We start from the raw sequence: 10384 nt of genomic DNA, 5'->3' as shown, positions 1-10384 counted from the left end.
ATCCATGTCGATACAAGAAGATTCATGAAAAAGCTTACATCTTAGTGCATGGTTGATGGTTGGCAGGAAGTTTAGATCTTAATAGGCAATGAAAGAGTCTCCTTAACTATCAATTAAATTAAATTTGGAGAATTGATATGTAACCAAAACAGTTGGACAGCTGCTAAACCCACAAGGACTCCCTTTCTTTGTATAATTATGTAGTGAATGTCCAATTAATTTGTTAATTAATCTAGAAACTTATTTCTTGTTCATATTAAAGTCCAACAGGATTTCAACTATAGATTAAAAAGTAGTCATTTTCCATCTTTAAATCTCATATCCCACCATCTCCAAAGCTTGAAATTGAGATCTTAACTGCTTCGCACTCTCTGCAGTGACTATAGGGTAGAATAGTCGAAAATACTACAAATTAAATTTAGTAATGTTGAAATGATGAACAGCAGGATGAGTGCAGATGTTTCTCTTTTAGTTTCTGTAATTATTATTACTCTTTTTGGATGACGACTGACCCCTCGCTAGTAAATTCAAGGACTCTGGACAAGCTCCCCGTCCACACAATATCATTGATATTGAACGAATCTAGGTTTGGGTCCAGTAAATAGTTCGAACCATCCATCAAACATTACAGGATGTGAAAACTGTGCATATATATATATATATCTTTTAATCAACGACCTGGCCGATATTGGCTACATCAAATTCAAGTACCATTGATTTATCTCAACACAACTCGGGCTAATCAGCATTTGTAATACATTTTCTTGCAGCTGAAAATGTATACATAAATATATGTGTGTGTGTGTGACTGCCATGAAACCCTTGTGATTACTTGATCGATCAGTCTCCTAAGCCATATTAACTTTAGAAACAAGATTTTCACTATCAGATCTTCTAATAGAAGGTATAAATTGATAGGTTGATTAGTCCCATATACAGGGTTCCCTTATTATGTTGCCACCTGCAACATTATACACTACAATCGGCCTGCATATATATAATCGTTGATGTGCAAGCTATGGAAAATTATTACAGAAATCTTAAGAAGTGAAGATGCAGTTTGAGCTTATGTTGTAGAGAGGGAGAGAGGAAGAAAATACAAAAAACATAAACGATATCCTGTCTGTCAGATAATATATTTATGCACAAGAAACAAAAACCATCTGGTACGATTGGTCCCTGATCTGACCAACATCTGTCATCAAGATGCAGAAAAATATTACTGTGCAGTGATTTATATTTATATATATAGATCTAGAGAATTTACCTGTTTACAAACTCATCATCTGGATCCTTTCCTTGTAGAACATGACATGGTAGTTTTATTCTTTATGATATTTACTTCAATTTTGATGTATATAAAAACAATATATTCAAATTACCATGCATGCAATTCATCATCTGATCATCATTCAGAGTATAAATCGGCTATACTTTCCATCACCTTAACCTGAGTAGCAAGGCATTTTATGTAATGTGCAGTTTCATCCAACAAGCTGCAAATATCCATCGAATCCCCTCCAGGAACAAGCTTTCGAAGATTATCAGCACGACTGGGCTCTCTTGAGATCACCTGCACCTTATTTTCCTTTCGAAGAACTCTCTTCTTCTTAGAAACCAAGCATCGCTTTCTCAAACCAGCTCCCTGGATTCTGGCTGGGTATCTAAGCTTGAAAAGAAGGGCTCGGCTCCAATTTTTTCTTGGCCCAACAACACGAGCCATCGATCTATAAGCAGCGGTCTTTATTCTCTGAGCATTCCTTTTCCTGATCTCTTCATTTGATTGGAAACCAGTACCAGTGCCGAGTCTATCACTCCTTTTCACTTTCAGAAGGGATCTGAGAAATCTACGGGCAAACCTGTTCTTAATAGACCCCGTGTGTGTTGTAGCTATTACATGCTTTGAAGTCATGGCTCTAAACCGAGTTAATTTCAAGGAAAGAATAACTAGAGAAAACAGTGAAGGGAATATTAGGGTTTTCTAGCAGGAATTTATATAGAAACTACAGCAGCAGGAGTACTAGTATAGTACTGTGATTGAACTATCCCGTAAAATCCTAGTACTAACTAACTAACTCTGACACAAGTCACTTTATGGGGGTGAAAGAGGGACAAGTGAGCATTTGAGATTGGAAGTTAGGATTTTCTTCTGACACAAAGGGGGCCTCATCTCTGACACTCGCACACAAATCAGCTCTTAATATTCTAAAAAGCCTAGGAAAGAGAGAGAAGGCTTTCTTCCATGGGCATGGAGAGCTAATTATGAGATTTTGAGGGAGAGAGTGAGAGAGAGAGAGAGAGAAAAAGCTAATATGGAAGGAATATTAGATGAGAGTGGAAGGGATTGAATTTGGACGGCTAGAGAGAATTTTAGCCTTTATGTTTTCGGCACCTAAAGGATTTTTTTCATCAATAATTTTTTTTTTCTGGCTCTTAGGGCATTCTTGAAATAGATTCCATCACCCTAATATTAAATCCTTCTTCCATCAAGCTTTAAATATATCATTTATATTTAAATGGATGTATATATTCGTGTGTATATATATATATATAAACTATCCTTCTTATCATATTTTTTTGGATTCAAACCTCCACAATAACAAAATTAAAATAATAAAACCCATTCACCATTAATCCAAAGCCTTTGTTAAATTTCATTATCAATAAATTTATCATCAAACCAGCTTCCTTATAATATTAGTTAAAAAATAATATAAATTATATCTTAAAATCTCATTTAATAGTTTAAGTTATTAGATTGTAATGATTCTTTGACATAAAAATTTGATGATTAAACCGAGAAGATAGGTTAAAAAATAATATAAATTATATCTTAAAAACTCATATAATTTATAAATTGTAAACATTCAACAATACTACATTCATATGCTCAATCATACACATCCTTATTAATCTACAAACCTTCTTACCAAGTTCATCTTTGGCCATAATAAAAGTGTGCCACATGTCTATTTCCTTAGGGGACGTGGACTTCACGCCATGTCCGCCGTGTCATAAAAACCATGTAAAGATCATGCCGCCCCTGTTGCTTTATTAATGGAAACGAAATTCAGCCAGGAGCCCCCACTGTTTGAATTGGGAAGAAGACTTGCCATGTTTCTAGGCCTTCGAGAAACAAGCGTCGAGTGCACTCGCCAACACGAAAGAAAGCAAAGCAAGAAAGAAAGCACACTGGCTACTTGTTTTTTTTTTTTTTAAAAAAAAATTTATTTTGAAGAAAAAGGGTAACAAAAATTCCCTGTCAAGAAGGAATAGGGCTGGAGAAGTGGGTTGGTGGGCCCGCCAAGGGCCAACAACCACATGATCGCACATGGTTCAGTACCCACTTGTCTAATGGGAACCTTTTCCCCTTATCTAATCTTTGATTACTTACTTGTCAATTGATGCTTTGTGTTGATAATTTGTCTTAGCCCTCATCGTCTTCTTCCCCCCTTATATATATATATATATATATATATATATATATATATATATATATTATTATTATTAACCTCAGGATGCTAATAAGGTCGTCTACTGCCCCTGCCTTTCCTCGTAAGACATCTATATCCCGACAAAAAACTCTTCATAATTAACAAGATACATAGGTATCTCGTTCTCGTTATATTGTTGAAAGTACATTTTCAAACTATTGGTTAGTTCTTGATGAGTTGTAGTTCGATTTGAACCGGTGTTCTCTCTGTTTTTCTTAAGAGATCTCTAGTTTAAATGATCAATCATCTGAAGTTAAAATAATTTGATTACGTATTAGTAGTGTAATTGCAATATTATTTCTCAGGTTTACTCAACTTTTTATTTTCGATAATACAAATAAAAATAACCAACAAATTAAAATTTATATGTTATTCTTGATAAAGAGGAGAAATTAATTTCTTTTGACATGAGATAAAGAGGAGAAATTAAAAATTAAAAAGCTTGCGAGGAAAATTAATTAATTAACTTTGTCTTAAATTATTACTAGATAAATACAAATAGAAGCATCGATAAAATTTTTCTATCAATATATTGTGGTGATATTTACCGACCGAATTTTTCTTTGATAAATCCATTAATAAACACCAACAAAAATATTTTCATGATATATATGAAGGGAGTCATAGTGAAAAAAAATAAAAAAATTATATAGTTCGATGACGTATAAGTTTTACAAACAATGTTACTGACGAAATTAACCCGTTAGAAAAAATTCATGTGTGATTATGCTGATAGAAAACAAACATAATTCTCAAAGTAAGAGACACAATTTTTCATTGAGAGAATAAAAAAATAGAGCAAAATCCATTATTTTCTTTCTTTGATATACTATTTCTAGGTTTATTTCTAATTAATCCACGCACTCTTGACTACAACATCACCGTGATAGATGGAGTGGATTGGGCAAGTGAGTCTCTTTTTATAATCCCCCAAATACCATTTTTCTTCATCAAGGGATTCTTGGCGGCGTTGTTTTTATCTAGGTCGAGTTAGTTTTGTATGTATAGGTTCAAATAGAATCAAAAGGCATAGTTAATTCTCCCTCTTTTTCGTGCTTCTCGCTCTACTTTACAAAGCATATATACATAGCTATCATGTAATAATCTCTGCTCGAGATATTGTCTCCTTTGGCCACATGATCTTACGATTCCAACTATACTTAAAGCATCCATACTTCTATCCTACTATATAATAAAACTCCAAAAGTGCTTCCGTTGTCACATGGACGTGTGAGCTATTGTGAACTTTAAGCTAAATGTCTAATTATGATTTTGATGTTCCGTCAAAAAAAATTTAAATATAATAGTATTATTCGATGTTGGACCATGTTTAAGGCTACGTGGTAGGTTGGACGGTGAATTATTAATTGACGCATTAACCTGAATCTATCAAGTAGCTACATCAATCGTTTATGCTTTTGTTTTTAAACAAGATGTTGTTGTTTGAACAAAAAATTTTAAAAATATTTAAAGTTGATTTTATCGGGACAAATCTACATTTGACCCGATTAACCTGGTTGTGAGTTGATATGTAGGATAACATGATTTTAACCGGATTAATTATCAATATAGTTTAATAATAAACTTGAATTAAACTAAACTTTAAATTAACGAGTCATCATATTGAATAACTCGATATAATAAGCTGGATTTAATACCTAATGATTTGATACCTTCTCTTTCAATGAATTTGGCTTCTAATTCTTCTCTTATGAAATTTCTCTTTCCTCACCAAAGCAAGCCTCATCATGTGGCGCTACAGCATTGATGTTCATTAGAAACATCATGATCTCCACATATATAGGTATGTTGATGAGGTAGCATAGCATGCCTATGATCAACATTACCCCATCTGTCTCCTTATAATTTTATTTTATTGTGTTGTTAATTTATATTGATGATTAAAAAGAAAATTCCTTGAGGTGTATTATGATAATGGAGGATTTTGGGTTGATTTTACTAAATTTACATGTAATAAGATCACTTAAGTAGTTTTGTTTGAAAATCAAATGCCATGTTTTCTTATAATAACAAATATTATGGATGATCATTTTCGATTCGTTTTTTATTAAAAAAAAATAATCAAATCAATTTTTTTTTTAAAAAAATCGAAACCGAACCGAAATGGTTTCAAACCGACCGATTTCGGTTCAGTTCGTTTCGGTTTGGTTTTTTAGGAAAAAATCCGGTTCAAACCGGTTTTTGCTTGGTTTTTTTCCGGTTTGACTTGGTTTTTTTCCGGTTTGGGTTCGGTTTGGTTTTTTCGGTTTTAGGCTTATAAAACTGAAACCGAACTGAACCGGTCGGTTTTTTTAAAATTTTAATTGGTTTAATCGATTTTTTTTCACGGTTTGATTTTTTCAGTTTTTTTTTCTGGTTTTCTCAGTTTTCTTGGTTTTTTGATTTTTTTGCTCACCACCAGCAAATATAATCAAGACTAATATATAGCTATTTCTTATTCTCTATTTTCAAGCATTTTGATTTATTTATAGAAAACACATCATGTGCCAACCTAACATTAATATCACGACGGTTTAAATCTTTTTTAAAATTCTCAAAACAAATTTTATATATATATATATATATATATATATATATATATATAAAACAAAAAACAAAAAACAAAACTGCGTCATAAGACTATCATCTGGATCTTAATGTGTATCTCTGCTAATTGGCCCATGGACTTCTATTCTCCTGTATGGCTTGGGCTTCAGCTCCATTTTTAATTTTTTTAATGAGGCTGCTAACTGAAAACTGAAAAACGCAGTGCAATCACAGGTCATCCAAGGCAAGTAAGCTAATGGGCCAGGAATTAGCATCTATTTCGGCCACAGGCCCAGACCCATGGCTAATATAATGCAAGGAAGAGAGATAACTTTGCCTGTTATCAAAAGAACTTATGGATAACAAATAACAATACTAGAGTAGGTTTGTTTTTGTATTTAAAAAGTGTTTTTAAAAAGATTTAAATTATTTTTTAGAAAATATAAATTATTTTTTTTATAATTTTGAATAATTTTTTTATGAATAACAATACTTTGCCCAGACCCATGGCTAATAGAACTTATGGATAACAAATAACAATTATTTTTTAAAAAATAAACTGTTATCACAATTTCAAACACTACCAATAGCCTGGAGCAGCAAAGACAAATTACTATGGTTAAGAATGGAAAATGGAAAAAGAAGGGGTTAAAGTGATAAGTTAATTAATTTAGGAGTGAAATAATAGTTTAGAGTACTTTTAGTTACGTGGGATAAATTTCCCAACAGCAAAATTACCAAGCTACCATTGCACTAATATATATATATATATATTATTGCTGAAAACAAACACGTCATTATGAAAGATACATGCACAAGTTTTTCCTTTATTTCATTTTCTCTTTTATAACTAGTTGATTTGAACATCAAATAGATTGATGTGCTTCTAATTGCTTTTTAGATTTTTTTTCCAGCGTGCTTGTATATTTAATTTCTCTTGTACTCTAGCGTAAAAGTCATGCTCTTTAATTCTCTTGTTTTGGCAATAAAAACAATGTTTTCAAAAATTTTAAATTATTTTTTAATTGAAATTAAATAAAAAATATTTTAAAAAACAATTGCTATCATAATAGCAAATAATTATTAAATATATCACTTTCATACATTAAATATATCACTTTCATACAAAATTCTTGTACTTATTAGTGTGAAAATATTTCATTTTTTTGGATGAAAGAAATTTTTTAATATTACGGTGGACTGGAAAGAAAGTTTTAATATTATGGTGTCCTTGGCATCACTGAACCATAAAGAACTTTTAATAATATCTCTAAGATTATCAAAAAGAAAAATGAAGTAAAGAAATACATTGTAATAAAATTATTTATCAAAGAAATAATTAATCTCAAAAACTTGAAAAAACTTGAATTATTAGGTGAATTTTTGAGATATAATTTATATTATTTTCTAATAAATTCTTTATAGTAAATGCTCCTTATACTTGAAATGAAATTGTATTACTTGAACATGGAGAATTACATTTGGGCACTTGATTCATGAACAAGTAAAATTATTTTTAAACAAAAACAACATAATAAATTAGGAAAATAATTAAACAGAAGATAGGACAAAGATGACAGCTATAATAAAATAAACACATTTGGACCCCATCGTAGTTTCCATTTTCGAGCCTTAACCACCCAGCCCAGAATCGAAAGCAACTCCGGTGGGGGGCAACCAAACATTCCCGCTAATGAAACTACCAACCGTGAACTTTTGAGCTTCTACGGAGGTAAGCGAGCTATGATAGCCAGGCCAGTTGACCCTGCCGGAAGTAGAGGAGCCGGGGCCTGAGTTCGAGTATTCACCATAATAGATTGACGAGGGGGAGGAGCCACCAGCCCAAGGAAACCAACCAGCAGGATCTATTGAACCATCCAAAGAGGACTGCATTATAACTGTTCTAGAATATTGCTTCCATGGCCTACCAAGATATGTGACTGACTGCGCCTCTATCTGGCAGTTTTGTATAGAAATGCCTGTGTTTTGATCAGGGCTAGTGCGACCTTGCGCAGTCACAAAATTCTTCTGTCCTGTTCCGGGATTCCTGGCAAAAATATTACAGTTCTGGAAAACCACTGCTGAATTACCAAAAATGAAATCTACTGTGCCATAAATGTCCGTTTCTCGATAGAATTGTCGTTTGGAAAGAGTATAGAGAGTGTCTTGATAACCATCGATTGAGCATCGAAAGATTACTGCTCTATCGGATCCAACTCGAAGGGCAACAGCTTGGTGCTTGCTCGGACCGGCACTGTTCACAAATGTTATGTCTTTCGCGATGAATCCATCCCCCATCACGCCTAATTAAGCACAGACTCATATTTAATTAGCACAAAAAACAAATTATGGCCAGAAATCAACAATTAATGCCCAGTTAATTATAATGCAATGCATGCGTCCCACAGCACTGGTGGGGTGGGGGAAGGAGATGACTTTTGTCATCCCCATTCCCACACGCTAATCAATCTCAAAATTATTATTGTCTTAGCTCCAGAATTTTCTTGATACCATGCATCCAAAAATTCAAGATAAGAGCAGAGTCGGTTTAAATTAAGAGTTACTTAGGGTAATTTTGATTCAAGACCTCTACCTAACAAACAAAAAATCTAAAAAATATTTATTAATTATATTTTATAAAATAAAAATTACTTCCACATAACAAAAAAGCTCCAAATATAAAATGAAGATTATCTAGGATCTTACTTGTAAATTATATATATATATATATTTCTTTAATATTTTAAAAAGTCTTGTTCATAATTTTGTCAAAATTTTATTCAACCGAAACGGATAATAACATATCTTAAAATAATAAAAGAGGTAAAATTAATTTCTTCGATTATCAAGATAAATCACCAGCATGTTATGTTAATGATATAGATGAATTTTTTTTTATTTTTTTTGATACAGACATATAAAATTGTTGAAAAAAAAAACATTTTAAAAATTAATTTTAAAAGTACGTAATAAAAAAAATACGTACCCACTGTGGCAGAGTCGTAAGTTGTGGAACCATCTGCAGCATTTTTACTACCGACAATGACCGTTTTACCCTTCCCATCGCCATATAAAAGCACGTCCTTCTGCTTTGAAGGGATATTGAGGTTCTCCTTATAAGTCCCGGCTTTGATGTAAATTACATTTCTACCCCCACCATCCAGAGAAGCCGCCACCTGCCTGATTGCCTCTGCAATGGAGGTATGGGTCCCACTCCCATCCCTTGCCACTACTGCATGGGCTTCTATCTCTCCTACAGAAGCTTCTAGAAGCTTCCTTTCCGACAAGGATACCCAACTTGGGAAATCATTAATAATATTACTTTGGTCCGTCAACAATTTCCGACCACGAGGACTAGTACTAGGGAGTCCATAGCTGGACACATAAAGTGCAAGAGAGTTGCTTATAAATTGACTTAAGTTTTTTGCCATGGAATCTATTACGTTAAACTTCTCTAAATGAGTTTTTTTAACATTTTCAAGCAGGCTTTCTTTGCATGTTTCTTGATTGGTAAGTGCAGCACTAAGCCATGTCTGGACATCGTTGTGGGTGTGGGTAGGGTCATTCTTGCGATTGATGACATTAGAGAGTTGGTCCAAGGTATCATCAAGCAACTCCATGCAGTCTCTCATGCCACTACCAGGCAAATGAGTCATGTCAATCTCCTGGTAGGTTTGGCCAAGGAATGTGGTAGCGAGTTGGTCTATGGCTGAGTGAGCTTGGCTTGAGGTGAAATGGACTGAGTAATCAAAGAGTTCTTTCGGGGTTTTAGGAAGATCAGCATTATTATTGGTATTCAATGTCAGGAGGAGAGATTGGCAGGCTGCTTTGTAAGGGGTGCCTTTGCACGGAGAGGTATCAGTGGATGATGGAGCTCCGGGTGTTGTTGTTGACCTAGACAATTTTGCGAACTGAGATGGCAAAGGTTTTGAAGTGGTAGCTTCTGCAAAAGTAGCCAGGCAAAGGATTTTGATGATAAGAAGTATTGATAGGGCCGCCATGAATGAGGTTTTTTTGTCTCGAGGATTTGCATGGAAGAATTTTGGCATGGTGTACATATTTGTACTTGATAGGATAAGAGATTCGTAATGGGTGCTTGAATACCTCAGACTTTCTCGTATATATAGGAGTGACCATCCCTACAGCAGCATCCTTCTTGTACGAAAAAAAAATCATGTCATGGTCACCTTAATTATCAATTAGGGGAATAAAAGCTTCGAAAAGTTCCAAATTTTTTTTTTTTCTACTGCCATTATATAGAAGTATTGCTGGCTTAGTGATGTGATGATGGGTGCAGCATCTTTTCTGAATCCTTCAAGATTAATGAATTCCAACGCGATGCC

General features: G+C 33.5%; 2 protein-coding genes across 2 annotated transcripts; both read right to left on the bottom strand.

Annotated features, from left to right (window-relative positions):
- Window positions 1–1108: 1108 nt before the first annotated feature.
- On the bottom strand, window positions 1109–2413 carry LOC7468488 (transcription factor IBH1). The gene has a single exon (XM_002320413.4). The coding sequence runs from the start codon at window positions 1910–1912 to the stop codon at window positions 1409–1411; it is 504 nt and encodes a 167-aa protein (XP_002320449.3). The 5' UTR covers window positions 1913–2413; the 3' UTR covers window positions 1109–1408.
- A 5063-nt stretch (window positions 2414–7476) lies between these two features.
- On the bottom strand, window positions 7477–10148 carry LOC7468487 (probable pectinesterase/pectinesterase inhibitor 35). Its single transcript, XM_002320412.4, has 2 exons — window positions 9028–10148; window positions 7477–8344 (listed from the first exon to the last, which is right to left on the bottom strand). Exons 1-2 carry the CDS (start codon window positions 10097–10099, stop codon window positions 7674–7676), a joined length of 1743 nt encoding a protein of 580 aa, XP_002320448.2. The 5' UTR covers window positions 10100–10148; the 3' UTR covers window positions 7477–7673.
- Between the last annotated feature and the right edge of the window lie 236 nt (window positions 10149–10384).

Source organism: Populus trichocarpa, chromosome 14, assembly GCF_000002775.5.
Source record: "Populus trichocarpa isolate Nisqually-1 chromosome 14, P.trichocarpa_v4.1, whole genome shotgun sequence".
NCBI lineage: Eukaryota > Viridiplantae > Streptophyta > Magnoliopsida > Malpighiales > Salicaceae > Populus > Populus trichocarpa.
The sequence above is the reverse complement of the archived record's forward strand: the minus strand, read 5'-3'. Positions and strand labels throughout refer to the sequence as shown.

Coding starts and splice junctions, on each gene's coding strand:
- LOC7468488 (XM_002320413.4), bottom strand. CDS start 1,912: ATGACTTCAAAGCATGTAATAGCTACAACACACACGGGGTCTATTAAG.
- LOC7468487 (XM_002320412.4), bottom strand. CDS start 10,099: ATGTACACCATGCCAAAATTCTTCCATGCAAATCCTCGAGACAAAAAA. Junction 8,345..9,027: donor TTACGACTCTGCCACAGTGG/GTACGTATTTTT, acceptor GTGCTTAATTAG/GCGTGATGGGGGATGGATTC.